The sequence below is a fragment of the Lontra canadensis genome, unplaced genomic scaffold, assembly GCF_010015895.1.
Source record: "Lontra canadensis isolate GAN:19392208 unplaced genomic scaffold, GSC_riverotter_1.0 scaffold42, whole genome shotgun sequence".
NCBI classification, from domain to species: Eukaryota; Metazoa; Chordata; class Mammalia; order Carnivora; family Mustelidae; genus Lontra; species Lontra canadensis.
Genome location: NW_022631036.1, coordinates 5,042,107 through 5,059,636, shown reverse-complemented (window position 1 = coordinate 5,059,636; position 17,530 = coordinate 5,042,107). Strand labels below are relative to the sequence as shown.

At 36.6% G+C, this 17,530-nt stretch overlaps 1 protein-coding gene and 1 non-coding gene across 4 annotated transcripts in view; one reads left to right on the top strand and one right to left on the bottom strand.

Moving 5' to 3' along the window:
- Positions 1-17,530, bottom strand: part of MDGA2 (MAM domain containing glycosylphosphatidylinositol anchor 2) — an 845,317-nt gene that overhangs the window by 484,933 nt on the left and 342,854 nt on the right. For all 3 annotated transcript variants that reach the window (XR_004384228.1, XR_004384229.1, XM_032871192.1), the window contains exon 2: positions 1,053-1,192. Coding sequence is in view for 1 of the 3 variants with exons in the window: in XM_032871192.1 (XP_032727083.1) it covers positions 1,053-1,192 (140 nt within the window). In the remaining 2 variants the exon portion in view is untranslated. The remainder of the gene's footprint in view (positions 1-1,052; positions 1,193-17,530) is intronic.
- LOC116875696 lies at positions 14,845-14,950 on the top strand. Its single transcript, XR_004384250.1, has one exon. It is a non-coding gene; the product is annotated as a U6 spliceosomal RNA (small nuclear RNA).

The following is a 17,530-nucleotide window of genomic DNA, read 5'->3' as shown; positions in this document are numbered from 1 at the left end:
TCATTCTGTAAAGTTCACATGATTATTTTTATTTGTTGCTCAGGTCAAAATGGTAAGGTTCAACATCTTTGAGTATTACGAGGTAAGGATGGTAGGAGCAAAAGACAAGATTAAAATGATGAGCTCATAAAATCTCCACATCGCTCTTTACTTTCTTCTATGTAGTGGTGTTAGCTGGATTTTCTTTTTCTTCCTGCAACACTAATACTTAAAATATGTAACTCTGCTACCAGATGAGACTTCTTTTCCATTGTAGTTTCTGTGTTGACTACCGGTGAATATTTTGAACGAGTCAGGTTAAATACATGACAATAAGAATTGGCAGTTAGTGACTAAGAAATCCTGAATATTTTGCATTGTATCAGAATTTAATTTTTTCATCATAAAAATCACATTTCATCACAGCCTAACTATATTACCTTCTACCTAACCCTTTCTTTCATGCCTACAAACTTTTTTCTGTCCATTATTCATAATTTTAATGTCTTTGAAACTCTCAATTTCTGTTCCTGCTACTAAAATAGCTTATGAAAGCTGTAGCAGATGACCCTGAACAACAAAATGCATATACCTAAAAACATTTGTTTTTTAAGTTTTCTATGGATATAATGACTAGGAGTAAGGAAAGTACATGTGACCTCGTGCACCACATTCTTCAGAACAAATGCTTCCTCAGCTGCAATTATGTCATCATGAAATCATGCTCCACATTCTAAAATAAACTCATTGCCATATGAACTGTTATCTGAGATATTTTTGTAGTTGTCTTTTAATAGCTTCCTTAGAAGTGTCTTCCAAATTTCTCACAATACCAAAACAAAAATTTCTTTCTTCCTTCATCTTATCTGAGTATGTCAAGCATGAATGTTCAGCAATCACCCTTATCCTACATTGCACACACACAGTTACTCAAATTTCACACACACACACACACACACACATACACAGGTTTTTTTTTTTTTTTTTTTTTAGCTAAATCTTCAAAATACACAGGTTTGACTTCCAAGAAAGATCAAAGATCTTTTTCGTCAATGTCACGGTTCGGGACTCACCTGTGGACGTGGATGTCCTGTGACCAGACAGGTCAGTTCTAGGGTTTCTCCTTCCCGTATGGTGTAGACCCTTTCCGAGTAGCGCTCCTCCTCAATGTTACAGGCCAAGCCTGAATGCACAATACGAACCGTTGGGGGAGCTGTTGAGTCAGGAAGAAGGGAGACAAGATACATAAAAAAAATAAGTCAACTGTCCTCCCATGAATCATCCTGGTTGTAAGAGAAATTCTTATTAGACTTTAACACAGTCAGATCCATCAGTCTGAACACTTTGAGCAATCCCAAGGGATTAAAGATATTGATGGACAGAAAGCTTCAAATTTATCTAACAGTCACCAAGGCATTCTGAAAATGGCAAAGGGGAGCAGAACGATGGGAGAACACTGGTGACTTAGAAAATCACCATCATTATAAGACTATATGATAAAATCTGACTGCTAAAATGTAAGAGGTCCCTTCTTTCTGAAACCCAAAATTCAATATAGTAAAGGATGATGTCCAAAATTCAGGTAGTGCAAACTCAAAAGACCATTAGAGAGGAAAAAAGAATGTGAATGAAAGCTAATGGCATTTTTCGGTTAATTTAATAAGGCTCATGATGCAAATAGGGAGCCAACAAATGAGAAGACTTGGTTATGAGGAACTGAAACCAACTTGTTTTTTTTTTTTTTTTTAAAGATTTTATTTATTCATTTGACAGACAGAGATCACAAGTAGGCAGAGAGAGGCAGGCAGAGAGAGAGAGGAGGAAGCAGGCTTCCCGCGGAGCAGAGAGCCCGATGTGGGGCTCGATCCCAGGACACTGGGATCATGACCTGAGCCGAAGGCAGAGGCTTTAACCCACTGAGCCACCCAGGCGCCCCCCAACTTGGTTTTTAATATTTATAGACTCCTCTGTTGATATGAGCAGATGATCAGTGAATTAAGCCACTGAAGAAGGCAATGAATCATTAATGCCCAAATATTAAATTCTGATTCAAGAGACATAGTTCTCATGAAGTTATCCAAATTCCTAAGTGTAATTTTCACCTTTTTCAATACCATACAGGTCAATAAAACCTGACGAGCATTCACTGACTTACAAATCATTGGAAATCCACTATATGCAAAATGAGTCATGAGAAACACTTGGATAATAAGATATGCTTCCTGTCACCAAGGAGATGACTGTCAGTCACTAGTTTCAAATTGGAGATCACCCCATTCGTGAATCTAGGATTTTTGTTTGAAATAAATACATTTGGGAGAGGAGAAGGGTTTTTTTTTAAATTATTATTATTATGTTCAGTTAGCCAACATACAGTTATTTTAAATAAAGGCAAGTGGGACGGCTCAATCTACAGGTAAAGGATGAATAATCTCTAGAATTTCCTGTAGCAATCTCAGCCTAAACAACAGTACTGCCGGCAGAGGCTATGGTTTCTTAAAAATTAATGAGGGGGCACCTGGGTGGCTCAGTGGGTTAAAGCCTCTGCCTTCGGCTCAGGTCATGATCCCAGGATCCTGGGATCTAGTCCCGCATTGGGCTCTCTGCTCAGTGGGGAGCCTGCTTCCTCCTCTCTCTCTGCCTGCCTCTCTGCCTACTTGTGATCTGTCAAATAAATAAATAAAAATCTTTAAAAAAAATTAATGAGGACATACTTGGAATTTTTTATTTAACATAAAAAGGATCATGAATGTTATAGAATTTGGATAAACTTGGTGGTTCTATGGAGGAAATAAAATGAATATAAGTCCAAATTATGGGAAAATTCCTTCTGGAAAAAACCTGTGTTCTGAAAGTAACACAAAAGAAAGTTTCCAACATCTATGCTTTGTTTTATAGAACCATATGTATACAGCACTTTTAGTATTTAACAACTGAAAAGAACATATTTTATAAAGCTTCTCAATTTCAAGCAGAAACTGAAGGATAGAAAAGCCTATTTACAGATAATAATGCAACTGGGTATTTCAAGATTTTTCTGGATATCCAAGCCGAGTCCTGTTCTTCAACTTTCAAATTCGGAATTCCATTCTCCAATACTCTGCATCAAATGAAAGGCAAAAATTTCCAAAAGCAGGATAAGAAGATGAGAATTTAGTGGTTCTTATAATCACTATACAGAAAAAGCTCCCCAGAAACTTTCTTAAAATACAGATTTCAGGGGCGCCTGGGTAGCTCAGTGGGTAAAGCCTCTGCCTTCGGCTCAAGTCGTTATCTCAGTGTCCTGGGATCGAGCCCCACATCAGGTTCTCTGCTCAGTGGGAAGCCTGCTTTCCCTCCTCTCTTTCTGCCTGCCTCTCTGTCGACTTGTGATCTTTCTGTCAAATAAATAAATACAATCTTAAAAAAAAATACAGATTTCAGAGGTATGGCCAGAAATCTGTTGTGTATTCAGAAAAACCTAGGAATCTGCATTTTTACCAAAGGCCCAAATGATAGCAATGCCAGTGCTACTTAGACCAGATGACTAGGATAATTTTCTAAAACTTACAAGTGTGTGTTGACTAAAGGAAAATACTCCAAGGGATAAAATATCCTTCTCCTTTTAATATTTTCAAGTAACTAAACTTCATGCTGTGCATTATTTTACTGGTTTGGAAAATTAAATGATGCTCAAACAAATCAAATGTTTTGTCTGGTCTATAAAACCAATTTATCAAAAAAATTTTAAACCATGTCGTTGGACACTGTCTAGACATTATAATAATTTGTTCAGTTTTATGACATTAGAAATTCTTATCTGCAGTGTTTTTCTGGGTGTTCTGATATATTTCACACAATGTTTCCTATAAATCATTTCCTACGGTGATCAAATTTAAACTTCAATTTAGATAAGTAATACTAGAGAGCTACTTATTTTTAAACATCTATCATACAAAGTATATACATATTATAGAGGTTGACAAACTGATGACAATCAATAAAAATTGGCAAAATATAAATAGAAAATATAGATTCATTACTTTGAAATATATTTCCATGGCAAATTTAGCTTAAGTGCTAGCACGTGTCTACTAGTACATCTACATATAGAGTAGCAGGACACTTTTCCAGCTTAATTTATACCTTATTTTAGTTTTAACTTCAAATCAATGAATAGCATTGTTATTTTTAAGCTATATCTTTCCAAATCAGCATGATGCAAACAGGTAGCTTTATTTAAAACATTTAAATTATACAGGAAGCACATTGTGTTCATTTACAAGGGTTAATTTTCAGCTATTTTCTTCTATATTTTAACACACTCTTGGAAAAGGTAATTGCCTATATGAACCTCCCATCTCTTTTATGGGAGGGTGGAATATTCTGCCAAATTTTAGGAGTGGAAGATGTATTTTTCCTAGTATGCATTAAAATATGTGCAGAGTACTTTTGCTGCTCAATGATAAGACGAATATTTTGGAAGCTTCCAAGAAGCTTTGGTCTGCAGAAAGCTCAACTGAAAAGGTCTTAGCTCATCCAGGTCATTGCTATTATTTCCAAATTAAGAACATCCAGTGACCTGCTCACAGGCTTGGAGCTACTTGTGGCCTACATGAGAGCAGAACCAACGGTCCTTTGTTCTTTTCTCTACTTTGTGCTATTAAAATGATGTCTGACATAGTTAAATTAGGATTCTAAATAAGTCCTAAGCTAGATGTACACTAGACTAGGAGAATAAAAAAGAAGAAAAAAAAAAAGACTGAGAAATTGCTCATGAAGTTGTTAGAGCACCATAAGTAGATGAGCAATGTGAGTACTATAATGGCTACAAACAACGATTGTAATGTTTCAATTCACCATTCTGCCTCCAGTTACTGCCAAACCTAGGAAATCTCACAACTGCCAAAATAGTATTTTGTAATTCCTATTTTCATCATGTGCTTTTCCTGCTTAGAGATTCATGATGTCTACCAATGACCCTTCACAGAGTTCTAATGCCTGTAGGTGCTCTGTAAAGGTCCTCATACCAATTATAAAACCCGAAATCCTACTTCTCTGTAACATCAGCCCAACATCGGTGAGAAGGTAAAAAGCACCAAGATTTTAAGCCTTTGATCTCACACACAGACTTTCAAGCATATATTCATTGAGCAACCACTATAAATCACATGTGACAGCCTTTGCTCACGATATCCTCCCATCTAGAATTCCCAGACTGATATTTAGATCAATGTTCCTGAAACCTTCTTGGATTATTTAGCAATGATTCTCTTTTCTTGGCTTCAGGAGAGAGGTACTGCCCAGTGGTTCTCCTTGTTCTTAACACGCTGACTTTATATTAAGGACTTCGTTGCCGAGTACCATTTTAGACATATGCCCCACACCACGTGATTCAGAGCACAGACTATGTTTATATTTAATAATTTATTTTATTTTAATAATTAACTTGTAATTTGTTTTAGCAAATATCACTATGATGACACCAACATCCTAGTTTAGCAAAAATATCAACTATTATTGCACTGAATTTATGTACTCTAAATATAAATGCAATTTGAAGTACTATCACTGAAGCAAGTCATCTTTTATCCTCTGCCTTGTAGAAAAAAGCCTCAATTCATCATCCAGAAATTGGACTAAGGGTTATGAGTCCCTTTGCCCTGTAAAGTCAGCAATGAATTAAAATGTTAAAATATTGCCTGAGACTCATATTCATCCAAATTTGTTTGAAGTAAACCAAATCGCATTACGTAAAATCCTTTCTAACACTAATCACATCAACTTCCTTAATTCGAGTAAATTGGCTTTGAGTTCAAAAGGTCAGCCTAAAAGGGCAAAAGAGAGATATTCTTTTATCTTGTTAGAGTATACTTTTGAAAGTTAAACCAAATTCTCTCTGTATTCTGTTGGAGAAAGAACACAAATAAATTATTCTCCAATGGCAACAACCAGGAGCATTTGTAAGCTTTCCTTCTCATATACAGGCTTTCAAGCTTGTATTTACTGAACAATGGCTATAGATCAGGCATTAGGCTATGTTCTGGGGATATAAAACTTAATGCCATGAGTTGTATCTTTTAGCAGCTTACAACCTATTGGGTCCATCCATTTTAGAAGGAAGGAAGGAAGGAGGGAGGGAGTGAGGGAAGGAGGAGGGAAAGGAGTTGGGGAGGAGAGAGGGAAGGAAGGGAGGAAAGAACAATTACGGTTGAATAGGATAGGTACTCTAACAGAAGAAAGTGAAGAGTAGTTGAAGAGGACAAAGCAGAAGATACCTAAATCTGCCTGGAGGGTTCCGATGTGTTTTACAGAGTCAATGACATGTAACGTAGGTCTGCATAAACGCATGTGAAGAGAACAAAGGGAAAGGACATTTCCAGAGATAGGAAGCAGTGTGTTCAAAGGCATGTCTATAAGAGACTGCCTACAGTGTTTAGGAAATAAGTCCATTAAAATGTGGTCCATGTAGTTTATAACTTATTCTGAATTTTGACAGTGGCGCCACTCTCTCAAGTTGCCATTATGTGTCCAGACACAGCAGAGACACTGTATAGCTCTGGGAATGGAAATGAGGCCAGAGACCTACTTTAGAGGTTTTATTAGACTTAGACATTAATTGAAGATTAACTGAATGTAGAGTGAAGGAGGAAGAGTTAAGAGGACACTGAATTTTATACCTCGATTAACTAGGTAAAAGATGATTTAAAAAATATATATTTATTTGAGAGAGAGAGAGAGAGAGTGAGAGCAGGGGACAGGAGTAGAGGGAGAGAGCTACAAGCAGACTCTGCACTAAACAAGCAGCCTAAGGCAGGGCTCAATCTCACAACTCTGAGATCATGACTCTGAGATCATGACCTGAGCCGAAACCAAGGGTGAGATGCTTAACTGATTGAGCCACCCACGTGCCCTAAAAGATCATGGTTTTAATAGAAAATGCTCCCTTGAGCACCTTCCTAGTTCAGTTGGTAGAGTATGTAACTCTTGATCTCAAGGTCATGGGTTGGAGCCCCATGTTAGGTCTAGACCCAAGAAGGAAGGAAGGAAGGGGGGGTGATGAAGGAAGGAAAGAAGAAAAGAAAGAGAGAAGGAGAGGAAGGAAGGAAGGGAAGAAAGAAGGAAATAAATGCTTTCTTGATTGCTAGGGACTCCACATTATTCACTCATGGGAGAGATTTGAGATGAGGAGTTCTGAGCCCAAATCATGGAGGACTTTGTTAGACTAAGGACTTAGCTACAAAGCGTTTATGAAAGAGACACTTTTGCCCGCAGCTGTCCGGTAGCAGGCACCATTCCTGAAGGACTCATTGTTTTTAGCCAGTAAATAGGTTTGGTATTTGGAGTCTTCTCTCAAAGATCACCAAGTAAGAGCTCTGTACTCTGGTAAATCCCTCAAATCCCTGATGCAACGACTCTCTGGGAATTCAAGTTGCCAATATAATCTTGATGCTTTTCAACACCAGGTCAAGACAGCTTATTCTTGACATAGACCACAGATATCCTGGAATAGGCAGTGTGGAGAGGGGGATGCTCAGTGGCCCCCTCTTAGAAGCCCTGGCGACTCTGCACCAGCATGCCTCATACTTCTATCAAGAGAGAGAGGTCCAGAGACACAGAGACAGAGACAGGGAGAACATCTCACATCTTACTGCTCTCATGCATCAAGAGATAAAACAGTTGACACTTACTTAACACCATTCTTAGCAAGCATTCAGTTTTGCTTTTAAAGAAATAGAACAATAACCAAATTTATTTCCATTTTTCTATTGAATTAAGTGATTACATTCTTTCATAAAACACTTCTTAGTCTTCTACAACATCTTACATTTAGCTAATTGACATTAACAATAATTGGCCTCTTCTGCTTATTTCACAATCTCCAATATAGCACATTTGAGTAGTAATTCTAAAACTAAAAATAAAAAATGGTGCCTTCCTTTCTTATTTTCTGTCTTTCCTACCCAAGTCACTAGTTTAAGATAGTAGTTGAGTCTTCTTCCCCTTCCTTTTCTTTTTTTTTAAAGATTTTATTTATTCATTTGACAGAGATCACAAGTAGGCAGAGAGGTAGGCAGAGAGAAAGGGGGAGGCAGGCTCCCTGCTGAGCAGAGAGCCCGATACGGGGTTCAATCCCAGGACCCTGGGATCATGACCTGAGCCCTCCCCTTCCTTTTTTAACGATGATCTCCCAACTCAAATTTTCAATTAAGTATTGTATCTATAGGCATGGTCCATAATTATCCCTCTTGTTGTTTACAACCCTTTGCCTAATTTTCTCCTTAGGCTCACTACATTACATATTCTGGTATCACGGACACAGACAGGGAAGAAGAGAATAGAAAGATCTGGGAAAGGAGATGAAGAACTCAGTTTCAGATGCTGATAGTGAGCTGACCAACAACTGAAAAGTCATAACTGGACACAAAAAGCTACTGCTTCTAAATAGTAGTGCATTGTTGACAAAAGAATAGGTGAAATCTCTAAAACAGAATTTTTAGAATGAGAAATTAGGAGGATAATGACAGAAACATGAGTAGTAGGAATTCTTAATACAGAGAGGCCAAGGAAAAAGACTTACTATGTTTCTAAAGTCAGAGAAATAGAAGAAAATGTGGTGCTTTAAAAGTGACATAAAGAGATGCTGAAGCATAGGGAACTGTCCAAAACTCACTTACAACAGAGTTGTAAATTAGGAGGATCACAGACAAAAGGTTATTGCTTATGACAGCTAGGATGGCATTGGTGAATTTTGAGTGAGATACAGTGGCAGAGTAATGGGGGTCAAAAGCTGAATGAGATAAGGTTTGATTGAGAAGGAGAGGTCTTAGTAGGTCAAACTGAGCTTAGGGCAAAAAGCAAAACTGCGGTTGAGGTTTACCCATGTGTAAAAAAGAATGGTAAGTATAAAATGGAATACTTTAACAATATTATACCACCATCTCAGGATTGCAGAGACTAATTATTTATGTTACAAGAAACAAACCATAATGTTTGTATTTCCAATATAACCATTTTTTTTGCAATACCTGACTATTTTCTACTATTGTTCATCATTCTTTTAAAATTAACTTCCCTAAAATCCTATCTTTTTTCTTTTCCTTCCTTTTTTCTTTTCTGTTTACTCTTTTCTTTAAAAAGATTTTATTTTTTTATTTGACAGAGAAAAAGAGAGGAAGCGAGCACAAGCAGGGGGAGAAGTGGAGGGGGAAGGAGGCTCCCTGCTGAGCAAGAAGCCTGATATGGGACTCAATCCCAGGACCCTGGAATCATGATCTGAGCCAAAGGCAGACGCTTAACTGACTGAGCCACCCAGACATCCTTTTATTTACTCTTTTACAAGTTCAACTTTGCCAACCTTTGTACCACATATGCAGAAATCTCTTAAAACTACCTAATCTCTTCTGTAAAAATAAAATCAAGGTTAATCCCCACACCACATAAATATGCTTACATGAATTCATATTTTAAAACCAGAAATAAAACAACAGTATCCATTCTCCCATCAAGGCCTCCTCTTGTGTTTCCTTTACACTTTAGTGATTAGAAATAATGGTACATCTTCTAAGCCATCCTTCTGCCCCTGCTTTGCAGTCCTCAGACCACAGCAGCCTGGCTTCTCCCTATTGCTTGTATTTGTAAAAGAATAAGGCAGGAAAATAGAAGGTGGTAAGCTGCTAATTTTGTCATTATTTTGATCTTCTACTTCTCCTTCAGTCTTAGTTTATGTGCCTTTGCTTCCGTGAAACCATGAAGACCTTTATGAAATTATACCTTACTGTACATTTCAAAACAATATAGACTTATTACATCCTATTCAGTATATAATAGGCATTGGTGAATTGAATATAAATTCATGAATATAAACACATATCAAACATGCACACAAACAGAACATTCAATTTGTATGTGTATTCTAACAATCGTTAAAATCCTTCTGTCATTAGCATTTAAGTAATCCTAAATAAAGCAATATTCTGATACAAAAACAGCATACAGTTTATTTTAAATAAGCTTTGAGCTCAATAAAAAATAAATAAATAAGCTTTTAGCTTATTTGAGTTGTCTGATTCATTGATTCATTTAATTACTACTATTTCTGCATATATATGGACTTATTTCCCTACACCTTTCCCATCAACCCTTATATTTTGTTAACACAATATTACCATTCCACTAGAGAGAAATACTTTTTCATCTTTAATTTGATGAACTATAAAATAAGTGCAAGATCCTATTGATTATTCCAGATTTAATCAAAAGAAGGTCATATCTAGGGATGCTTGGGTGGTTGGTTAAGCAGCTGACTTCAGCTCAGGTCATGGTCTCAGGATCCTGGGATCAATCCCAAATCAGGCTCCAAGTGGGGAGTCTGCTGGATATTCTCTCTCTCCCTCTCCCTGTGCCCCTCCCCCTGCTCATGTATGCATGTGTGTTTTCTCTCTCTTTCTCAAATAAATGATTAAAATCTTAAAAAAAAAATCATATCTACCTCAAATGATTTTGTTGATGGACTCTTAACATGAAAGGTTCTGAATATTTTGCATATTATGTATCTTCAGTATATCCTGAGCAGCATTGTTATAAATTAATTGAACTTCCCTGAGAGACTCTCCAAAGCCCAAGATAAGGTAAAAAAATTAAGCTCTGAAGGCTCCAGTTTTAGAAAGGAGCTATTAATGTTTTCTAAATAATACATTTTGATATGACTTTTTAGATTAATGTTAGCCAAAAATTTAAAGCAGAGTTTAAATTAAAAATTAAAACTTACCTGTTTATATGCAATAGATACTATTTAAGATGGAATAAAATTCATCAAAGAAAATAACTTTCAATAACAACTTAATTATGTGCATGAAATATCTCTGATGAACACTGATGCAAAACTCCTCAACAACATCCATTCATGATAAAGAACCTCAACAAAGTATGTTTAGAGAAAACATACCTCAACATAATAAAGGTTATCTATGAAAAACCATAGTTCATATCATACTCAATGGTGAAAAACTTAGAGCCTTTCTTCTAAGATAGGCAACAAGACAAGGATGGTCACTCTCACCACTTTTATTCAAAACAGCACTGGAAGTCCCAGCCACAGCAAATGGACAAGGAAAAAAAGTCATCTAAATTAGTAAGGAAGACATAAAACCTTCACTATTTGCAGATGACATGATAATCTACATAGAAAACCCTAAAAACTACACTAAAAACCTACTAGAACTGATAAATTCAATAAAGTTGCAGAATATAAAATTTATAGAAATCTGTCGCATGTCTATTCATTAACAGTGAAGTAGCAGAAAGAGAAATTAAGAAAACAATCTCATTTACAAATGCACCAAAAATAATAAAATCACTAGGAATAAACTTAACCAAGGAGGTAAAAGACCTGAATTCTGAAAAATTTTAAAACACTGATGAAAGAAATTGAAGATGACACAAACAAATGGAAAGATATTCCATGTTCGTAGATTGGAAAAGCCAATATTGTTAAAATATTCATACTATCCAAAATAATCTACAGATTTAATGTAATCCCTATAAATACTAACAAAATTTTTCATAGAACTAAAACACATACTACTAAAATTTGTATTGAACCACAAAAGACTCTGCATAGCCAAAGTAATCTTGTGAAAGAAGAATAAAGTTAGGGGTATCTGGAGGGGTCAGCTGGTTAAGTGTCCCAACTCTTGATTTCAGCTCAGGTCATAATCAAAGGGTCGTGGGATCAAGCCTCATGTCTGGCTTTGTGCTCAGCTGGAGTCTGCTTGAGATCCACTCTCTCCCTCTCCCTCTGTCACTCACTCCCCACCTCTAAAAATAAATAAATAAATCTTTTTAAAAAGGAAAAATAGAAGAAAGTTGGAGTTATCACAATTTCAGATTTCAAGAATATAGTTCAAAGTTAATCTAAATAGTACCTTAGCACAAAAATAGTTACATAGATAAATGGAACAGAATAAAGAACACAAAAATGAACTCATGTTTTTATGGTCAATTAATCTATGACAAAGGAGGTAAGAATATATAATGGGGAAAAAACAATCTCTTCAACAAATAGTACTGGGAAAACTGGACAGCTACATGTAAAAGAATGAAATGGGATCACATTTTTATACCAGACACAAAGAGACAATAAATACATGAAAAGATGCTCAATATCACTAGTCATCAGGGAAATGCAGCTCAAAATCACAATAAGATATCAACTTATACTTATCGGAATGGCTAAAATCAAAAACTCAAGAAATAACATGTGTTGGCAAGGGTATGGAGAAAAAGCAACCCTTGTGCTCTCTTGAGAGGAATGCAAATAGGTGCAACCACTATGGAAGACAATATGAAGGTTCCTCAAAAATTTGAAATAGAATTACCATATGATCCACTGACTCCACTACTTGGTACATACACCCAAGGAAAATGAAAACACTACTTTGAAAAGATATATGCACCCTTACATTAATTGCAGCATTTACAATAGTGAAAATATGGAAGCAGCCCAAGTGTTCATCCGTAGATAAATGGATAAAGAAGAGGTGATACATACTCACACACACAATGGAATACTACTCAGCCATAAAAAGGAGTGAGATCTTGCCATTTGCAATAACATGAATGGACCTAGAGAGTATTATGTTAAGTAAAATAAGTTAGTCAGAGAAAGACAAATACCTTATGATTTCACTCATATGTGGAATTTAAGAAACAAAACAAATGAACAAACAAAAAAAGAAATACAAAAAAGGCTCTTAAACACAGAGAACAAATTGCTGCGTACCAGAAGAGGTGTGTGGGAAAACAGTGAAACACAAAAAGAATAGAAAATAATAAATAAAGAATAAAAAGAGAATAGAAAGAATAAAAAATAGAATAAAAAAGAATAGAAAAGGAAATGACCTTCAGAAATAATGTAATTAAGTACATGAAATTTTGATGTTAAACACAAAAAGCAGTAATGCAATTTAAATTGTAATGTTAAAACAATAAAGGCAATATTTTTCTGTAAAAGAACTATCTTGTAATGTCATTTTCCAAGCAGAGTACTGACTTTATGGAAAATTGAACGCGTAACTGCAAAATATTAATCTAAAATATTTTCCACAAAATGACATTTTTGAGTCTTATTTTTCTTAAGTGAAACAGTATAAAATTTTTAAATTTTATTATATGAAAGTTTCTACATTTGCAACTTGAGATTTCATCAGAAATACCTTCCTTTGTTTTCACCTAGAAGCATAACCTATTAATATCTTTGGCTAAAACTTCAAAGACTCTTCCATGTTTTATAGATGAAAAAAATACACATTTCACTGAATCTATGGTTTATAACATTTTTTTCAAATAGAGCATTTGACAACCTCTTATGTGTGTGCCAGAGAGGAACAAGTCTGAGTCTGGCACCAGTCATGTATGCCCTCCGGTCTCTACATGGACATTCTCACCCCAAGTCCTCATGATGTACTTCCCGGTATTTCTCAGGGGAAAACAGCTGACCTACACCTTGAGGATGTCTGAAAGTCCATCAAATATTTCATTAATCTTCTATTTTGCTCACAGAGAATTTGTGTGAACTAAGCTGGATATCCCAACTTGAAATATTAAGGGGAACTCCACACTCCCCCTCCTCGGTAGGAATGTGATACACTATATGCAAGTTCTTTGTTTTCTATTGGATCCTATAGTGAGTTCTAAATTGTTTCCAACTAAGAGTTGAATCATGTCTCTAATTAATAAATTTTAGAAAAATAAAAAATAACTATGCCAGAAACTTTGGGGGGTAGGCCATAGACTATCAACAACAACAAAACGCTGAGATAAACCCACTCTTGCTTTTGTGGCCCTGTTCTTTTTGTTTTTTTTTTTTTTTCTTTTTTAATTTAAATTCAACTGGCCAACTTAGTACCTCATTAGTTTCAGATGTAGATGGCACTGTTCTTTAAGTGCCTTGAGTCCGTGTGGGGGCACAGTGAAGAAGACAGAGAAACGATTATAACACTGCAAGAGAAGGCAGCATTTAATCCTTAAAAGCTTTGATTAGGACTTCGCCCTCTAAATCAAACTTATGAAATGGCTTCCTCCTAATAATGTCAGAGGCCATGTGTCATATGGTCAGTGAACCCTCCAAGGTTCTTTGAACCACATCTTCCTCGCTTCTTATGAATTATCACCATATCTTATGAGATCAAGACTCCCCAAACCACAGATACTGATTACATCTTTTTTTTTTTTTTTTTTACCCCTATGGACTGAAATGTATACCTAAATACACTCGTCTCTCTGAAATTAAGAGCTTTTCAGCTTTCTTGGAAAGAACTTACAAAACTACAGCAAATACTAACTAAAATGAAATTAGTCTCATCATTGTGCTGCAACCTTAATCACAAATTGGGTATTTAGAGACAGCCTTTATTTCTTCCAGTCTAGCTCATCAAGAAAACAAATGAGATTTACTACAGAATATGCCAAAAATGAAAACTTCAATTTGCTTCTCCAAGAGCGGCAATGGCAGGCAGGGAATTTTTAGGATCTGGCCTGCCAATTTCCCCATTGTTTCTCTCCACTGAGAAATCCCTGCCGCTGCTTGTGACTAATCCCAAGAAGGATAAGGTCCTCAGCATGTCAGAAAAATACCTCTTAGACCCCAGAATACAGGAATCAGTGTGACAATGACCCACACCCAAAGTGCCTTTCTGAACAGAGCAGAAGAGCGATTATCATTAAGCAAGAATGAGTCAGACATCACGAGGACAACGCTCTCATGGACTGAGAATTTAGCAAACACCAGAACCTGTGTAACACATGTGATTTTTGACAATCTCTAATTCTTTCTAAAGCCTGATGTATACCTTTAATTTCCATTTAAGAAAATGAGATACACTTGTGCTCGCTTCAGCAGCACAGAACTAAAATTAGAACAATACAGAGAAGATTAGCATGGCCCCTGCGCAAGGATGACACACAAATTTGTGAAGTGTTCCATATTTTTGACCACTTTCTGGAAGGTAGGATGTGCAGAGAAGTGAATCTGAGGCAATATATGGGAAAACAGACGGTAGAAGGAGGGGCCGGCTCCCAGCAAGTGAGAGAGCAACAGAGCACAAAATCAGAACTTTAGAAGTCTGCTCCACTGAGGGACATCACTCCAGTAGCCAAGCAGGGGCTGGAACACTCACTGGGACAGTGTGGTCTCAGGACCCTCCGGGGTCACAGAAGGACCTGGGGTCTCTGAGTGTGGCAGAGCTGCCAGTATCGGAGTGGGGAAGCCAACTACAGAAAGGGAGCCGAGGAGGGGGCTCTCAGTTCACCGTTACCTTAAACCATGATCGAAGGCACAGTCGGGCAACAACTCTTCGAGCCAGGACCCCACAAGCAGCAGATCCAGGGAGACCCCCACATCCTCCACGGGGTGGAGTGGCAGGGAGCATGCTGCAGAAAATCCACTGGGTTTGGAGACTCCAAATGGGCCATGCACCAAAGATAGAAACGCTTGGTCACAGACTGGATGAGCTTAGAGTGTGACCCAAGACCAGGGAGACAGGAGGGACTGACTGGTTTTCATTGAGGGCTCACTGAGGAGTGGGCGCCCTGAGCTCCAGCTCCTACAGGCTGGAGATTGGGAGGCCTCTGCTTTCATTCTCCTCCTCTAAAGCTGAATGGAAAGCATTCAGGGAACAAAAGCTACCAAGAGCAAACCAGCTTAGATTACTTGGCCTGACCCCTGGCAAGGGCGGTGCATTTCCGCCTCAGGCAAAGACATTTGAGAATCACTCCAGCAGGCCCCTCCCCCAGAAGATCAGTAAGAACTCATCATCCCACCAAGACCAAGTTTACCAATCAGTGAGAACCACAAAACACCAGTGGTAGGGTAATACAGCACATAGAATTCATGGCTTTTTTCCCATAATTCTTTAGTCTAGCAAAGTTAAATTTTAAAGTTTTCATTACTTTTTCTGTTTTTTTTTTTATTTTTTTCTCTTTCCTGTTTTAACCTATTTTATCTTATTAATACCTTTTTAAAAATCTTTTTTAATTTTCATTCTTATAGTCCTATTCCAACTTTTCACTGTATTTAACCTTATTTTTTGAATAGATGTAAGTTTTTATTTCTTTAAAAATTTGGGATAGTTTCTTCTAAAATACATCCTAAATCTAGCATATAGCTTTGTTCCAGTCTCCAGCTTGATCACATTCTTTTTTTTTTCTTTTCTCTTTTTCTCAACCAACTGCTTATGTTACCAATTCCTTTTTTAAAATCTTTTAAAATTTTCATCTTTACAGTCATATTCCATCACTTCATCATGTTTACCCATATTTTTATATATACATAAGTTTTTCTTTCTTTAAAATTTTGGGAGGCAGTTTCTTCTAAAAGACCAAAATACACCCAAAATCAAGTGTGTACCTCTGTTCCATTCAACAGCCCAATTATTCATTCATATATATATATATATATATATATTCATTCATATATATATATTTTGGGTCTCTTCTGATTTGGTAAATGTATATTTTTCTGGGGTCGTTTTTACCCTTTAAGCATTGTATTGTCTCATTCGCCTATTTTTCTCTGGACAAAATGAGAAGGTAGAAAAACTCACCACAAAAAAAGAACAAGAGTAGAACCAACTGCTCAGGACCTAATCAACACAGACATAAGTAAGATGTCAGAAATAGAATTCAGAATGACGATTATAAAGATGCTAGCTGGGCTTGAAAAAAGTATAGAAGATACTAGAGAATCATTTTCTGGAGAAATAAAAGAACTGAAATCTAACGAAGTTGAAATTAAAAAAAAACCATTAACATGGTGTAATAAAAAAATGGAGGCTCTTACTGCTAGGATAAATGATGCAGAAGAGAGACTTAGTGATATAGAAGACCAAATGATAAAGAATCAAGAAGCTGAGAAAAAGAGAGACAAACAACTACTGGATAACAAGGGGGAGAATTTGAGAGATAAGTGATACCGTAAGATGAAACCATATTCAAATAATCAAGATCCCAGAAGAAGAAGAAAGGGAGAGAGGGGCAGAAGGTATATGGGATCAACTTATACAAGAGAATTTCCTTAATTTGGGGAAGGAAAAAAGCATCAAAATCAAGGAGGTACAGAGAACCCCTCTCAAAATCAATAAAAATAAGTCAACACCCAGTCACCTAATAGTAAAACTTACAAGACTCAGAGACAAAGAGAAAATCCTGAAAGCACCTTGGGACAAGAGGTCTGTACATACAAAGGTAAAAATATTATATTGGCAGCAGAACTATCCACAGAGACATGGCATGCCAGAAAGGACTGGCATGATATATTCAGACCACTAAATGAGAAAAATATGCAGCAAAGAATACTATATCCAGCTAGGCTGTTAATGAAAATAGAAGGGGAGATAAAAAGTTTCCAGAACAACAAGAACAACAACAAAAAAAAACTAAAAGAATTTGCAAACACCAAACCAGCCCAACAGGAAATATTGAAAGGGGTCCTCTAAGCAAAGAGAGAGGCTTAAAGTAACAGACCAGAAAGGAATAGCGACAATATGCAGTAACAGTCACCTTACAGGCAATA